The sequence below is a fragment of the Myiozetetes cayanensis genome, unplaced genomic scaffold, assembly GCF_022539395.1.
Source record: "Myiozetetes cayanensis isolate MyiCay16 unplaced genomic scaffold, myiCay2020 scf4, whole genome shotgun sequence".
NCBI lineage: Eukaryota > Metazoa > Chordata > Aves > Passeriformes > Tyrannidae > Myiozetetes > Myiozetetes cayanensis.
This window is the reverse complement of record NW_026087631.1, coordinates 55,422,007-55,440,333: the sequence shown is the minus strand read 5'-3', so window position 1 is coordinate 55,440,333 and position 18,327 is coordinate 55,422,007. Positions and strand designations below refer to the sequence as shown.

Genomic DNA, 18,327 nt, shown 5'->3' with positions numbered 1-18,327 from the left:
TTGTTTTGCACTCTGCTTTGCAGATGAGCACGATTGCACTTCCCCTCCATGATTCAGAGGAGGAAGCCAATATGTCAGAGCAACGTTCTGCCGATGTTCACAGGCACCTGTCAATGTCTCTCTCCAGCTGCCTACACACTGTGCATCTGATGCTCTGTATACATCTTAGAGAAGTGGATAGATGCTGAAATTGCATAATGGAGTGTATGGAATGACTTGGAGATACAGGTGCAGAGTGATCTTCTACCTTTCAACTTCTTCCACCATTCTCAGTTAGACCTGAGACACCTTTTCCACTCCTCTCTGTCAGGATATGCACATATGCATTTAATATCTTCTAAATATTTTCTTGTCAAGTTAAGAGCTTATAATAGACATTTAAAAAAAGATAAAACATTTAGCACAGGGAGAAGCTTTGAAATATCCCCTGTATCCCCTTTTTCAGCTTTGAAATATCCCCTGTATACTTTTCCCATTCCAGAAGATTTCATATCCTTGAAAAGATAATTGTGCAGGTAAGACACAGAGACTGATCACTTGGTATGTTTTTCAAACTTAGCCTTCCTCTTTTGCTGTTGCAAGTAGAGAAATAAAATATGTTTGTGACTCAGAAATTAAGTAAAGGTAAGATTTCAGCCAAACCAGAAATTAGTTGATCTCAAACTTCCTCCTCTTTGTAGGAGTGTGGGCACTTAGGCAACAGAAAGGTAGACAAGTTACTTTTCCTGTAAATATGACACCCTGAAGTAAAAGTTTTTGTCCTCATTGGGTTCTTTGTTTTCCAGCTTACAAATATCAAGTGAGTCGTCATTCACATGCAGATAGTAACTTCTGTCTTCATAGCATTGGAACTGTACTGAATCTCCTTGGTAATGCATGATGAAAAAGTTATTATCGTCATTCAGCTGTGAAAATATACAAGGTAAAGAACACGTTATATTTTTAAAGCCTTTCTATAGGGTTTCGTGTGACAAAAGTTCATGTATGTTGCTGGTTTGTTGTATTTTGGATGCTTTTGTCCAGTGACACATATTTACCAATTTTTAAATAAATCTTTGACAACACCTAATCATTTTGGGACAGATTCTGTGATAACTATGAATAAAATAATACCCATCTCCCTCAGAGCACTGAGTAAGCACAGACTCATAGCTTCACTTTTTTTCTTCACAGAAAGATTAGCACAGTTTTGCCAGTATCATTAGGATAATTTGGGATTTTCATCTCGTTATTTTTTTATCTTAGACATGCCCTGTCAACTGCCTCTTTTGAAGTAAAACTAGAATGTTACAGTAGAAATTACTCTTTAACAACTGTTCTATTACCTGTGATTTTTCCATATGTCTCATTTCCAATGTGCTTTTTTTAAGATCCATCTCTGAGGCAATAGCTATGGTCCAAACAGCTCCTCTGTGTGTGTGGTATCTAGCCTCTTCAGGCACCTTAGGCTAAGGACTGAGAAATAGTCCTTACCAGAACACATCATGCCAGAGAGAGGAAGAGTGTGTGCTAAAAGGTAGCCTTGGAAACCATAAGACCTGGAGACTAGAAGCACTGTTAAATCTGCGAAACCTGGTAAGCTTGTGGTAGGAGCTGCTGAACCTGCGCATGTCCTCCAGCACACACTGGCACCTACCACGGGCCATGTAACCCACACCACGTCCAAGAAGGCAGCAGCTGCTGTAAGTGGGCAAGGATTACAGGGCAGTACATGTGATCACAGCTGCTGGAACGAGGAACCCTTGTGCAACTGTGCACAACTGCCTGGAACCCCCTGGAGAGTGTGGGCATGAGACCTGCTCCTGACTGTGTACACTGAGTGAAGGAGTAACTGAGAAGACTGTGTGAATAGTTATTTGCTGCTAATCATAAGACCCTGCTGGCAATAGTAAGACCTTAATTAACATAAAATTGAGATTTGTATTTCCAGCAGCTCGGCCTCCTATCAGGGAATATATATCTTTTGGGAAAGACTGAATGCATCATAATCTAATTATTTCAACTTTCCCTTTGAGTGACCTCTTTGACTATCATCCTATCCAAAAGACAGTTCTGTAACTCTTACAGGTCTAGTGCATTATCACACAGCACCTACAGGATGGACAAAGGATCAGATCCACCCAGCGTGGGTTTAAGAAGAACAGGTCTTGCCTGAGCAACCTGATCTCCTTTTATGATCAGGTGACCCACCTGGTGGATGAGGGGAAGGCTGTGCATGTGTCTATCTGGACTTCAGCAAAGCCTTTGACACTGTCTCCCACAACGTACTCCTGGAAAAGCTGCAGCCCCATGGACAGGGGCACTCTGTGCTGGGTCAGGAACTGGCTGGAGGGCCGGGCCCAGAGGGTGCTGGTGAACGGGGCTGCATCCAGTTGGTGGCCCATCACTAATGGTGTCCCCCAGGGATCAGTGTTGGGTCCAGTTCTGTTTAACATCTTTATTGATGATCTGGATGAGGGGATTGAGTCCATATTTAGTAAATTTGCAGACGACACCAAGTTGGGAGGGAGTGTCGACCTGCTGGAAGGCAGGAGGGCTCTGCAGAGGGACCTGGACAGACTGGAGAATTGGGCTGATTCCAATGGGATGAAGTTCAACAAGGCCAACTGCCAGGTCCTGCACTTTGGCCACAACAACCCCCTGCAGCTCTACAGGCTGGGCACAGAGTGGCTGGAGAGCAGCCAGGTGGAAAGGGACCTGGGGGTGCTGATTGACAGGAGGTTGAACATGAGCCAGCGGTGTACCCAGGTGGCCAAGAAGGCCAATGGCATCCTGGCCTGGATTAGGAACAGTGTGGCCAGCAGGAGCAGGGAAGTGATCCTACAATTGGGAACAAATCATGTCAAAAAGCAGTGAAATGTGACACACTGTACTCAGCGCTGGTGAGGCCACACCTGGAGTGCTGTGTCCAGTTCTGGGCCCCTCAGTTCAGGAAGGATATTGAGGTGTTGGAGCAGGTCCAGAGAAGAGCAAGGAGGCTGGTGAAGCGACTTGAGCACAAGTCCTGTGAGGAGAGGTTGAGGGAGCTGGGGTTGTTTAGTCTGGAGAAGAGGAGGCTCAGGGGAGACCTCACCACTCTCTACAACTCCCTGAAGGGAGGTTGTAGCCAGATGGGGATTGGTCTCTTCTCCCAGGCAACTATCAGTAAGACAAGAGGGCATAGTCTTAAGCTCTGCCAGTGGAGATTTAAGTTGTATATTAGGAAGAAATTCTTTACAGAGAGAGTGATCAAACAGTGGAATGGGCTGCCCAGGGAAGTGTTGGATTCTCCATCCCTGGAGGTTTCTAAGATGAGACTGGATGTGGCACTTAGCGCCATAGTGTAGTAACCATGGCAGTGTTGGATCAAGATCTGGACTCTTAAGGTCCTTTCCAACCCAGCTGATTCTATGCTTCTATGATTCTATTCTGTGATTCTATGATCATTGCTTAAGAGGACCTCCAAAAGGAAACTAAATGCCTGGAGAAAAGCAAGAGAATATTAAAGCATCACAGCTACATTTGAAATTACAGCATTGGCAACAACAACCTTTCCATGGAAGGAGCAATGTATCCTTTCAGCCCGTAGGACAAAAGCGGATGGAAAGAAAATGTCCTGCAGTTATGGCAGACTACCTGAAAGAAACTTGAGATACACCTTCTATACCAGCAAAGCTATAATGGGAAGCAGCTAAAACATTCTGTCGTGATAGAGTCCATGTAACAACAGTGTATCTGCAGCTTCAAACCAAAAAGTATGTTTTAAATAATACTGTTAAGAAAGTTGAAGAAAATTTGTCTTTAGCAAGGAAGTACCTTCTAGGGACTCAGAATGGATATAAGGAAACATATATGGAATAAGACAGTTTAAGGAAAGAAAATCTGCAGAAGGAAGGAGAGAGATTCATATGCACAATGCAGAAATTCATTCCAGAGGGAGGGAGACTCCATTGGTATCTGCTGAATGTGAACCCAAAATTACATGCTACCCAAAGGAGATTGAGATACAAAAAATAAACAATGCCTACTGTAACAGCATGAAATGATGGAAAATTAGATGGAGAACTGCAACAGGAAAATTATTTGGTGAATGACATTATGTGACTAGGAGAAGAAAGAGGAACTGGGAGTAGAAGCATAATGAAACACTGTTAGGACTGGGAGTTGCAGCAGGTCATTAGAAAACAAATTGTTTTGCAAGCAGTCGTGACACAGGTAATTTTCTATTGTGGCCTGTAAAGAAGGATGTTGGAGAATGCAGTCAATTACTGCTCAAGTTCTTCCTGACGACAGCTTCTACAGCAGCAGGGATGCCTGAGAGGTTATTTGGAAATTCCAAGAAAAGAATTGCTGCTTTTCAGCTACAATATGACCATTTGTTTTCCATTTCATTAAATGAAGAACCAATTTGCAGGTTGGGTTTTACATTTAGTGTCAAAAAATACACCTTTTCTTATGTCCCACGGGTGATTCACAATGCACCTGCAATAGTACATGTATGCCCATGTTAGAAAAATGCTAAAAATATTGTCTCCATAGGCAATATTAAAGAAAACACGTTAGTATTGCCTTATTAAAGAAAAAAAAAATACGTCAGTGATGGGAGCTACAGAAAGAGATGTGAGGGAGTAATATCCAAGGTTTAAGTAAATAGACTCAAAATGATGTAAAGTCAGATTGAATAAGGCACAGTGAGCAGGTTAGGCTCAGCTGCTATACACTAAACTAGGAAGCAGCCGGAAGATAAAAAGGAATAGATACAAAAGCCAGATGAAAGAGAACATCCTGCTTTGTTTCAACTCATTATGCAAAGGAGTACAGGGCACACTGCAGTCTACATTTTGACTCATAAGAAACAAGGAAATGAGCAAGTTATCAAACAGGCATGAGCTGTACAATGATAATAAGCAAACCAGTAAAGCTGCTACCACCAAAATTGCATCCAAGAAGCTATAGACAGGAAGCTATTACAATTATGGAAGGTATTACAAATTAATTATGTGATTTGTGGCTAAAACAGGGTTGATGACACCCCAGTGTTTTTTGCTATTGCTGAGCAGTGCATGTACAATATTATGAGCTTCTCTTTCTTCTGACTCAGCCTCAGTGAGTAGGCTGGGGTGGGCAAGAGGGAGGGGACACAGATGGAAGAGCTGTCTCAGAGTGGCCAAAGAGATACTCCATGCTATATGATGTCATGGTCAGGCATAGAGACTGACGTAGAGGAAGCAGGAATGTGAGGTTGAGTGGATGCAAGTTTGCTTCCAAGGAGGCTATTGCTCAGAAACTGGCAGGGCATTAATCTCCTTGTGGGAGGACATGAGTATTTGGGGGTTTTCTGTGATATTCATGTGTTATTCTTCTGAGTCTTCTGCTTGACTCAAAAGTTTTCTTATGTCTGCTTTTGCTATTCTCTCCCCTGTCCACAGGCGGGGAGTGGGTCTGGGTGAGTAGCTGGGCTGGATGCTGACTGGGGCCAACACTTCAGTGCTTTTTTGTCTCACAGCTGGTCCTGTGCGACCAGCCCTGGGTCAGTCGGTTCAGGTGCATTGGACATCCCTACACTGAAAGTAAACTGTGGCCTGCACTCTGCTGCTAAAGGAGTCAAGAATAATGTTTCGGCAATATCAGCTGTAGCATTCACTCTGCCACATTTGTTTGCCATTCGTACTGGAGCAGTAGGATAATTGATACAGCAGCCCAGCCCCCAGTGGTGGCATGACTTTGTTCAGCCCAGAATAGTCCTCTTTCACCCTCTGTCAGACTTTCACACTGGTCATACGTGACTTCTGAAAGGTGACTGAAGCTTGCTGATCACTCCTTGGCTCTCCAATAGATGAATCAATAGTTGCAGGCCGAAAAAAACCCTCAAGCTGCACATTGGGTGCCAAAAAGGACTGTGGGTGGACCCCAGCTGGCTGCCAAACCCATAAACATTGTCACTACTTAAAAGGTCAAAAGTTCTGAACCAAGGTATTTTGATGGACCTCACACGACAGGTTTTACCTGTTTAGAGTTTATTTTGGACTATTTAACTGGAGTAAAGAGTAAGTCTCACAATAAGATCTTTCCTAAGTGCATAGCTAGCCTCCAGTGTAAGCTCTCTTATTTAGCTTCATCTAACTAGTCAGTAAAATATAGAGGAGTCTAGAATGAAAACTGTTCCAGCTGTTAATGGGACTTTTTACAGCTGCAGTCCTTAAGGTCTCAGTTCACTCAGGCTAAGGAATTCCAGTCAAAATTTTGGGAAAATCTGTCCAGACACAGTCACCTATTAATCCTGAATTATCCAGCAAAGAACAAAAACTTGAAGAGGAGCACTCAGCTTCAGTGATAGAATTGTTGAATTCTATCTTTTACTCTTTTTTTAAGCAACTGTGTTAATTCAATAAGATTTGAAACTGAGGGAAAACTGAGTGCTACTAGTGCTTAGGAAAAGCTGAGAGAGATAAGTATACATACATAAAAGTCTGAGGGTGGTAATATGTCAAGAATAATAAAATATTATAGTTGAACCAGAACAGAAACTCTGCTGAAGAGAAATACTACATATATGTACTGAAAATGATGTGTACCTTTCTGATAGCCAATATATATTCACTAATTCCTGTGCTGGAGTTAAAAGGAAATACTGTTCTGTGTCTCTTAATTCATCATGCTGTATGGCTAACTGCATTTGCTTCTATGATATTATTAATTATGATAAGCATGTTCTACTACAGAGTTAAAATAATCACAGTTATAAGCAAATGCAAGCCTGCACCTGAGTGAACCACTGGGGATGGTCTCTCCACTGCTGCTCTAGCTGGAATACTGCAACTGTGTGTGCTGTGTGAGGCTGTAACTGTGTATACTGTGCAGTTTTCCACTCTTACCATGATATCATTGCAATAAATATTGTGCTACCTTCCTGGCTTAATCCCCTATCAGTATCAGATGTTATTACAAACTATTATGTGTTGTAACAAGTTTTTATTATTTTATTGCCATAAGAACCTAATAATTAGAAGATGTTGTGATTAATACTGATAGTGAACCATGTCTCCACAAGCCTTGGTTATAGAAATAGATATTGACAACACTATGCATGCATAACACTCTGTTACAGGCTCCACAGATTCTCACATTCTTACATTTCTGATAATTCTACTGGCAGTCTTTAAATAAAAAAAGAGAAATGCCTGTCTTTAAGATCACTGTTCAAAGCTACTGGACTAAAAGTCACATTGCAGCCCCACATAGCTTTGTCATTGTCCATGAGAAGCACTTTTCCATCTCATTGCACTACTCCTACACTTTTCCATCCTAAGGACAATGGGGGCTCTATTCATCACACTAGAAATCTTTTACTCGTGAGTGCACTCATTTTAGATGGTTTATTAAGAATCTCATGAGTCACACTTGACTAAGATTTTGCCTCTTGGCCCAAATGTATGTGATTCAAGTGCAGATTACTGATTTCTTCTTGCAAAAATGAGTAACATTTCTTCTTCTATTTGAGGGTATTAACAAGAAACCATGATGAGCAGATCACTATCTGTCTTGTTAGCCAACAAATGGGTTCTCTGAAGGAATTTTTGATTTTAATTCTTTTTAGAAACCTGAACTGATGAATAGGTGTCTACAGGCAACCGTTACAGCTCTTCTTCCCAGATGTTTCCCCAAATTTGGAGGCATCAAGACACTAATTCTTTCCCTATGAATCTTTTCCACAGAAAAGGCATGTATTTTTATTTGAAAAAAAAAAAGTATTAAATATATTTTAGAAGGATACAATATGACCATAAAACTTTACATCATACAAGGAGGGGACTAATAGTTGCCTTATAAATTTCCTAAGCTTTGTTGCTTTCTCCTTCTGTGTAGAGTCAAGGAATATTAGTGGCAGGTAAGCAACTCAGCAGAACTTAAACAAAGGACCCACTTAGATTTTCCAGGCCCAGTACGCAGATCATTACTTCACTAGTATAGCTTGTACCTTTGGAAGATCATTTCAGAAAGACTTCAATTTACCAGAATCGGTAAATTAATCCTTTCTGGTTTAGAAGAAAGGTTAGCAATGTTAGAAATACTAGGCTGGGAATTTCAGGTTTTCAGGGTTTTATATTCACTGTTATGAAGTTCTGAAACTATCTGATTCTAGATAGCTCTAATTTTGCCTGCTGTAACTGGAAAGATTGTCTTTTCAGTTCCCCTGAATAATAAACTCACACCCTAATAAAAATTATTATTATGTACATTTCCTTAGATTTGCATTTCCTTTAGGTTACAATGTACATTTAAGATATCGTATAAAGGAATTAAATAAATTTTCTTCATGTGCTCACAATGTCTTATCATTTATATCTGGAGAAGAGCCAACAAAATCAAGCTTTCATCACAAAAACATGTTTACAAATCAGCTGGCTACCTGTATTTCTATCCACAAGGCATTACTCCTGATCTATAGTCATCTAATGATACAGGATTCAACCTGAACATATGACAGGAAGTGCTTCCTTTTTATTTCTTCTTCATAATAAATCATACGTGCATCTTTTACAGCTTTATTACTTCCCAGAAGTTTATGACTGATGGCGTCATTGTTTTTTACAAATGTTCTAACCTTTGTAACCTGATTCTTCTAGACCTGATAAACACTCATCCAGATTTTCTAGCCCTTGTCCAAGAATCTGTACCAAATGAAAACTACTTTGTGTCTCCCTGCATTTTATGTAAGCATAATACAGGATGTATAGCCATCTTTCATGTATTAATTGAAAGTCAGATATTTTATCTATAGATTGAAAGATGTACTCATACATACAAGTCAGGTAAAAAAATATGGAGATTTTGTTTTCCTGAAGAAAATAATAAAGATCAGCTGAAAGTAAAAGGAAGTAAACAACCTGTCACCAAAACAGTAATAGCAGGATGCATTTAAATGCCCTATTTCTACAGCTATATTTGACACACAGTCTCTCACACATATTTTTTTGTTTTGTTTTGATCATGATTGTATACCTGTTTGAAGTCAGGATCTTCATGGTTGCGTGTTTTCATGTTGCACCTTTCCACTGAAGGATAATCTGGCTCCGAACAGGATGCTTTTAAGACCTGTGTTTACACCCAGATTTGTTAATTTTATAATTTAGTTTGGTAGTTTTTTCTTCATATTTTGATTTTTTAGCTCATCAAATGTGTTCTGAAGAAAAGTATATTTTTATAAAGTTCATTAATTATTATATTCAAATTATCAAAGATTAGTAAGTTGATAAGTTTCTGAAACACTTCCATAAATATATTCCTCTTTTAACGTTTGCAACACAAAATGAATTGGGTTGAAAGCAAATACTGAAGACAGACCTTCAAACTGTTTAATGCCCAGATTCTATTTTGCAATGCAGCACAGACTGAACCATGTTGTATAAGGATACCAATATCTTATCACAGATAAAAAACCTTGTTGACTTCCGTATCAGAATTCCCATTGAAATTAAGGAAATTATTTCTATTCTTGTGTAAAAAGAAAGATCCATAATCTTTCCAAGGTTTTTACATATTTGAGAGATACCATCTTCCCTCATTTTCAGAGAAGAATTACTTTCAATGATGTCAAGAAACATAATCAGTTATGACCTCGAACTTTAAAATAGGATCATTGGTAAGTTAAATCCATTAGGGGTCAGAACTCAATTCTTTCTCTGATTTGGTGGAACATGCCTCAAACAATTAATTTATGAAAAGTTAATCTCTTAACCAGAAAAAAATCATTTTACTATAATTGCTCTTTCAAGGACAGAAAGGAAAATTCCAGTGGGATAATACTTTATAAATATAATTTATGTACCTTACAGCATACATTTCCCCAAATAATTTCATGAAACAGATTTTACAGAAAGTCATCTATGAGTTAAAAAACAAACAAAAAACATCCAAGACTTTTAAAGGAAGCACTTGGTGATTTACACCATCATGAATGACCAGTATTAGATGAAGGGTCATTCTTTATCTCAACTCAGCCTGTGTAAACACAGCCTCTTGGACCTTTGCCCTGTTTTAGAGGGTAGATTGCAACATAGCATTCCTCAGACAGATTTTGGTAATGGTTATAATCCCTCAATAAGGAAGACTATCCTTGCCTTCTCTTCTGACCATAAACAAATTTTCACAACACTGGAGAAAATGCTCAGACAACAGGTGGTTTATACTCTGCCTCAGCTCAGTATTTTCTTTTCATCACATTCCTCATCTTAGAGCGTGGGTTGATTAGGAGGAGATAATTCCCTTCTTAAACTCTTCTCTTTCCAAGGCAAGATTCCTGATTTCTCCTCCCCTCTTATTTCCTGCGTGTTTTCTGGTTAAGAAGTCCCCTCTTCTTCCACAGAGACTGGACCCTAACAACCCCAACTGTTTCCTAAACCAGAGATTTTTGCAATAACCTTCTTGGACTATTTCCCCAGAAAGAATAAAGGGGAGTAGTTGGAAGTTGTGGAATGTGGAAGGTGGTAAGTAAAGTGAATTCTAAAAAGTCTGTGGGGGAAATTGTCCTGTAGTAAGAAAGAGCATTCAATAGTTATAGAGGAAATAAATAACTTCTTACCTTCAGAGAGAGGTGCTTCTTACCGTTGCACAATAGGACAAATTCATTAAGCTTTGATCTCTGAGTAAGGCTCACCAAATTTTTAGAATCTGTTTTACACAGAGAAGAATATTGTAATAATATGAGTATCACTTTGTAAAATGAAGCACAGAAGAATATACTTTACAAAGAGAAAACATTCAGGTTCACTTTATGTTGATAAGCACAGGCATAGAAATAAATATAATCACTCTTGATACCATTCTCCTGTGTAAAATATTTAAAGCCTGTGACTTTATGAGGCTTTAAATATGCCATATATACACCCTAGTTCTCTACATTTATAGTTAACTTATGGAATATCAGCTATACATTAATATATATAAAACTAACTACAAAGACACATATAGTAGTAGTTAACACATATGTGTAATATACATGTTTATGGGATATACATGACTATATATATGTTGTAATGGAAAATGTAGGATTTTTTTCTCTTTTATTTTCTGCTTGCTTTCTAGATCAAAATCCTTCTACTATTGTAACTGCAGATGCATTGCTTTAACTCTTCTTGAGATAATACTGTTTATTCTCCTGCAGAAAGTAAGACTTTATCAATAATATGTTTCTCAGCTTGATAAACTGATAATGTTTGTTACCTTCTGGTACTGCAAGGCCTCAGCAAAAAATAAATACATTAAGTACTCTTTGCCAATATAAAGCATTACCTATTACAACCTATTACCTATTGCAAACCCATTACATCAATGACTATCCAGTGATGCTATACCTATCTGACTGACTTGCGAATTTACTTCAAATAATACCACTTATGCTTTTAAACTATCTCAGGTGTACCACTTGAGACAAAAAATCGTAAAAGAGAGTAGCAGTTGATCTAAATGTTACTCACTGTAGCAACTGAACACAGATTTTACAGAGGTTGGGAATTTATTCATTAATAGCTGCAGTTAGGAATACTTTTTTTTCACATTACCAAAGGTATTTTTTAGACTGTGAAGGATATTCCAAATCAGCAGGATACATTCATTCCACCTGACTCATTTTAGCTGCTCTAATCCTGGCCCTGATTTTAGCTGGCCCAACTTTCCCCAACTGTATTGATTTTGTGTTAGTGTTCTGAAGGAATTTTGTCTGAGACAGTTACAGCATGAAGGTATCATAAAAATCCATGTTGAAAACTGAGACAAATTCTCCAACCTAAACTGAGTATGTTTTAATCTGCTTACATGTGCATCCAGATAAATATAGTAGACTGGAGGTCTACCATTCTGTAATTTTTGTTGCTTTTCGTGACATCAGTTTAGATTTTAATTACAGTTACAGCTGCAATTTCAGCCGTAATGTGTAAGAAACATATCAGCAGGCAAGAGAGATTTCTTATCCAAGCCAAGGGTGTTCTGACTTAGAGGTGAGAGTGACAACAAAAGAGATATGCTGGAGTCCATCCAGTTGACCAGGGTCATAAGACAACATGAGTTACATCCTAACTATCCTTGGTTTTCCTCTTCTATGGAGTTTATTGTGACTTGGTTTATACATTGTTTAGTCTGAGTAAACCCAGAGTCCAATTTTCTCTATTACATCTGAAAGACGTGACAAGTGGTCTACCAACAGCCAGCAAATGCCAAGGAAAGTAGGAAACCTTTCCATGATTTTATGTACTTCTACTTTCTGATGGTCTTTTAATTAATTACCCAGTCTTTCTGGTTACTAAAACCTTACCAGAGTCTAAGGGTTGATTTTAAAATCCATTCAAAGAGAATGCCTTGAAATTAATGAAATCCAATATTTTCTTGCTTGTAATGTCCCAAAAATGCAGTGTTGGGAACTGGGAGGATATCAGTATTTTATACTGTTCCCCAGAAAACTTCATTTGGCCTTTGTTCAGGGTGCAGTACAGGACCAGATGGTTATTTGTTCTCATTGATTACAGCAGCCTTTGATAGCTGGAATTGGAACATATTTTTCTTCCACTGTAGTACCTGGAAGTAATATGTCTTTAATTTTCCCCATTGTTTCTTATGCATACAAAATGAAAGTTCCAAAAGTGTGCCTCCTCTTTCTCATATCAATTTCTTTTTGTTTTTCCTCTCCTGGTACAACAGGTTTTTGCTAGCTAAGACCCATATGCCAGCAATAGAACACCCACACTTTCCTATAAAAAAAATTGGATCTTGTAGCTTAATACAATATATCCTCTTACATACATTTGTGTTCAGTCCAAGCCACTACTCCTAATTTGCTAAGGTAAATTTTGTGAATTTGAAGATTTCTTCTTATGGAACACTGAAAGGCTGTTTCATTTTTAGAATTCTCCAGTAACCTGATCTAACTGAAAAATCTGGTGCGATACGGTACTTCTAATGTCAAGTTTACATATAAAACATTATAAACTTCTTTTCCTACTCTCAAACATATCTTCAAAACTACACCCTAACAAACAGAATGATACCCGTTATTTCAGGGGAGATTTACCATTAACTTCTGATTCATTCCTCGTAAACACGCTTAACCACGCAATGTCTAAAATAGAAAATATTTAAAAATATGTGGAATTAGATACATTCTTGAAATTTAAAAAAGTTACAAACAATTTAAAGAATTGTTCTAAAGCACAATCTGAGAAAGAGCATGTAATAGCAATAAGTATCAGACTTCTTCTCTTGTGGATCTCTGAATTCATTTAACCCTCGAAGGCTGTAGAGTTAGACTTGTTAGCAGGTACCCGGAAGTCTGAGCTCTGAATCTAATAAATGTATTGATTGATTAATTATCGTTTGTAAAAGCGAATGCACCTAAAAACTAGAGAAGAGTAATCAGATGTAAGGCCTAAAATCCTATTAGAGGGGAGCTTGAAAGTGCTTTGGCAGCAGAAGTGAGCACCCTAATAAGAAATGTACAAGCCTGGAAGGTAATAGGTAGTGACAGCAGGTGGTTTAAGGCTTTTGTAACACTGGTCTGAATCACCCAAACAGTCAGCTGGGAGAGGCATCACCCACTTCAGGTCAAAGTCACAAACATCCAGGTTACAAATGGTTCCTAATATTACATTTTCTTAACTGTGTCATGATGAATATGTGTTTGTGGTGCTTATGTGTTTATACACACAATAATATTACACGGCATTTCTTTTCTGTCTGCTTGTTTTTCTTCTAGAAATATCTTATACATTAGGATTATCAGATGATGTATTTATTCACGAACTGCTTCCATTATATACCTATACAGGCTTTGGTTACGTTCATAAATTAACAATATGATTGTATGAGTTACCTCAAAATTCTATTATGTTATCAAGAAGAAACTTAAAAAGATACAAATCACACTAAATACCTTATCAATGCAGCAGTCATTATTTACAACTTAATAGAAAAAAAATAACATAAATTGAGTTTATAAATATATCAAATGAGTGTTACATTTCTTTATCTGAAGCATATATAATTAACTTCTCATTCTGTAAAAACCAGGTGTTTGTAAGAAATAGTTTCAATAATTTGATAGCTAACTTACAGATTTCAACTTCTTCTTGTATTTTGGTTGGAAACATGGTTTATTGGGTTTCCCCCCCCCCTACTTTCACATGTCTGGAAAGTGTATCATTCTCAAATAATTGCATTTGATATTATTTGGCTTTTCTCTACCAAAAGAACACCCTCTAACAGGCACTTGCAGCATGTTAGTTATGATAACATGTTTGGTGTCAAATAGAGAAGCCCCATTTGAAACAAAAGAGTTATTTGAGACAAAATAACCCCACAAATTCCAAAATATGTTCTGTTTTTCTCTGTTTTGCCCTTGTCTCTGAGAATTATCTTTACTTTCTCTCTCTTTAGAGCTAAATCTCTAGACTTCCCATTAAGTCAAGTGAGCATGAACAATATAATCTTCTAATCATTCAAGTATATTACCTACTGTAAACCAGGATAAAAATTTTCTTGTATCACTATCAATATTCATAAAGATGCAATATAATGTTAAGTCTACAAAAAATGTAGACTTATAGAATCACATAGGTTGCAAAAGACCCTTATGATCATCAAATGCAAACACTGATCTGACACTGCCAAATTCACCATGTTCCTAATCACTGTATCTACACACTAAATCCCTTGAGGGGTGGTGACTCAATCATTTCCTGATCAGCCTTTCCCAAAGCTTGGCAGCACTTTCATTGGAGAAAATTTTCCTAACATCTAAGGCTAAACCTCCCCTGACACAGTCTGAGGCCATTTCCTCTCATCCTGTCTCTTGCTCTCTGGGAGAAGAGGCTGACCCCACAGCTCACCACACCCTCCTCCCATGTAGTTGTAGAGAGGAACAAGGTCTCCCTTGAGGCTCTTTTTCTCTGGGCTAAACATCCCTAGCTCCCTTAGTCGCTCCTCACAGGACCTGGGCTCCAGACCCTTCACCAGCTCCATTGCCCTTCTCTGGACACACTCCAGCACCACAATGTCTTTTTTACAGTGAGGTACCAGGAGCTGGACACAGTACATAAAATAGTACATTTAAAAATGTCTTGAGTACTACACATATAGTTGGTGAGTTTTGGTATATAAAGCACATTACCTTCATGGGACTGTGAATCCTTGATTGATATTTCAGGATGACCGTCTTCATCTATGTCAAAATGCACTGTTTTTGAATCTTCAGTTAGTATATAACATTTCACTGTTTGTCGCAGACTAAACACTAAGCAAAAATGAATTGTAATTAATTTTGCTAGCAACAGAGAAATGGTAAAATTCCATAACAGAAAGATGAAGTGTATTTTTCTAGCAATAATTACTTGATAATCTATGTATATTTTAACTGTGGGCATAACAGCCATATATATTAGAAGTCCTACGGTGGGCTTAAGCAGCCAGTTTGGGGGATTGATGGTGGTGTGAAGAAAGGAAACAAATATTTCTTTGTTTAGAAGGCTATCTCAGTGAAGAAGAAAAGACATATGCCAGCCTTTCTGGAGAGTTAACATGTGTGAAAACTTGAGCTTGAAAAAATGGCTTCCAACCCAAGAGCCTGAGAGACAGTTAGTATAAGAAGGAGGGATTGTGGACAACCTGTCCATAGCTACCTTCAAAAAGACTAGTGGGGACAGCATGGTTTTAAAAATGAGAGAGCCCACATTACCAGTTGGCTGGTGAATGAATAGACTTACAGTAGGGAATAGAGCCCAGTGGGAAGTCGGAGCCAGAGCAAGATTTCGCGCAGAAGCCTTTAAATGGAGAGACGTAAGAAAAAAACTTATAAGTCTTCATTCTGAAGAAAAGCAGAAGTAAAGCAGAGAATGGTTCTCTGCAGCATACTGTTTCCAAACCAGTTTCCTTTATTTCATAAGTAAGTACTTGCCTGCTTCCCAATCTTGAACTTCAAAAATTGAATCTGTGTACAAACAAGAATTTTAGGTTAAAGTGAATATGGCTACCAAAATAGCAGCATTTATTTTGGGAACCAGACATCTCTTAGTGAAAAAAATGCAGGTATTTTTGCCTAAAAGCTACCAGGAGGGAAACTATTTCCTATTGCTACTGAACGCAACTGTGCTCTTCTGGATGTCAGAAGGATGTAGGTCCAGAAGCTTGAATATCAGACATCTACGGAATAACACCACAGGACACCATTTTCATTACATTTAGCTGAACACTGTTTACTGGAAGAGATTTGCTACACTGAAATCCAGTTAAGAAATTTCTGAGATCACACAGACCTCCAGGGTATGCTGCAAGATAAAAGTCCTTTCTTTGCCAGAACAATTAGGCTAGAAAAACAACAGGATACACAGAATGCACCAGCAGTGGCATAATGTTTTAGGAATGTGTGGCTTCACCAAAAACTGTTACTTATTTTATATTGAGGTACCTCCTCTAAAACATCTGTATTTAAGCAGATATTTTGAAAAAATACTGTTGTTTCCAAGAACCTTTCTTCCTACCCTGTTTAGGCTGAGCAGAAACTCTGCACGCACAATAAAAGCCCAAATCATACCCTCCAGAAATGGCAGGTCTGACATATTCTGTGTTGGACCATTAGCACATGCATAACTGATTTATTCCTGGGCAAAGGCTTTATCTTCAAAGGTAACTGGTTATCAGGCTTCCAGGAAAAAACAAAGGTTGTTCTACAAACCAAAAGGTCAACAACTACAATAATCAATACAGCAAACCTTTTAACAATTACTATATTGTGGTAGATATAGTGTAGGAATTCTATATCTGACTAGAATTATAAGAACTAGTACAGTGCCCAAACAAAAATGGTTGGCAAGCCTGCTTATAGCATTCACTCTTTTCCAGGGAGCTACAGATATACCTTAGGAATTACTTATCTGAATTCAGTGGTGTGAAAAATCTAACACTATATTTTAAGGAGTATTTCTCTTCCAATCATTTTAAAGGCAGGTTTTGGGTTTTAGTTCCACAAGTATTTTTACTGTTTGATGGCACTATAGATAAACTTAATTTTGTTGGATTCTGCCTTGGATTGGAATAATCTTTGCAAGATTACCAACATATCTGCCACTCAGATAAGAGTTACCTGAATTTCCAGGAAGTGTTTTCATTTTTCTAAGCACAGGTTGCTTCTTAAGAGACTGCCTTCGATGGCGGGACACTTCATATGGCTTTTTATGGCCTGAGCGGAGCAGCATTGTGGGAGCATCTGAGAAATACCGATAACCTCAGGTGACTTTCTTTTCCAGTCCTAAAGGAGGAGTTAGAATTTGTCACAAGACTTCATGTTTCTGTTGAGCCACAAGTTTGCAAATAAAAATTTGATAAATGAGAGTTAAAGGAAACAGATAAACTCAATAAATGTTTCAGTGCTTGCATGACCCAAGCATGTGTCTTGCAAGGCAAAACTGGTGTGTTTCCAGTGATAGTAAATAACAGTAATGTCTATACTTCCACTAAGATGCAGGTTATCATGGATAACACAGTCATGTTGAAGGAATATATTTTAAAAGAGTTTCCCATTAAATAAGATATAAGTAGTTTATGTGACTTCAGTGTCTTTATGCTTGTCAGTCATACGAAGGTAGCTACATTTTGCTGGATTGAAAAAAGTACATTCATTTTGTTCTTCAGAATACAGTCCAAGATAATTTTCAAAGTATTCATAAGGTATTGAAGATGATGCTACATAGAATAACACAGCATAATCTGATACTCAGTAAAGACATGCAGCCATATTTCAATCTTAAACTGAAGTTCAGGAAATTTTGCCTCAGGAATGAGGACAGGAATTTGGAAATTTGAGGAATATATTATAATATTAAGGGTTATCAGTTAGCTTAGATATCCAAAGGAGAAATCAATGTCTAAGAATGGGAACTACATTGATGGAGGAACCCCACAGGCAGCTAATAAGGTATCTTCTTGTTACAAGTTAAATCACGCATTTCAGAAAACCTAAGGACCTCATTTTGGCTTGAAGAAAGGGAAACTGAAATTCTGAATTCTACACACTCTACCAAAATCAACTGTTTATGACTACTGCTTATGGTAAGTGCAGACCAAAGAAAACTAGCTTCAATTCTGTCTAGTATCCTGGTGAATGGACAAAGTGAAGATGGGTACAATTCCTATCGCTGTGCAGCTTTGCACAGAATAACTAAGTATCTGTTATGCCACAAGGGTCATGGCCCTGACACAAGTGTAATGACGTGTGAATTCATCCAGGGAAGGCGAGGGAAGTTCTGTTTTCTGACTTGGTTTAGTTTCCTGATGCAAAGTTTCACATTAAATATTTACATGAAATAC

The 18,327-nt window shown here is 38.1% G+C and overlaps 1 protein-coding gene across 1 annotated transcript; it reads right to left on the bottom strand.

The window, feature by feature from the left end:
• Positions 1–533: 533 nt before the first annotated feature.
• Positions 534–17,216, bottom strand: LOC126647538 (uncharacterized). Its single transcript, XM_050329837.1, has 7 exons — positions 17,105–17,216; positions 15,729–15,785; positions 15,137–15,259; positions 13,043–13,090; positions 10,562–10,650; positions 8,983–9,075; positions 534–905 (listed from the first exon to the last, which is right to left on the bottom strand). The coding sequence occupies exons 1-7, from the start codon at positions 17,214–17,216 to the stop codon at positions 717–719; spliced, it is 711 nt and encodes a 236-aa protein (XP_050185794.1). The 3' UTR covers positions 534–716.
• Positions 17,217–18,327: the final 1,111 nt, after the last annotated feature.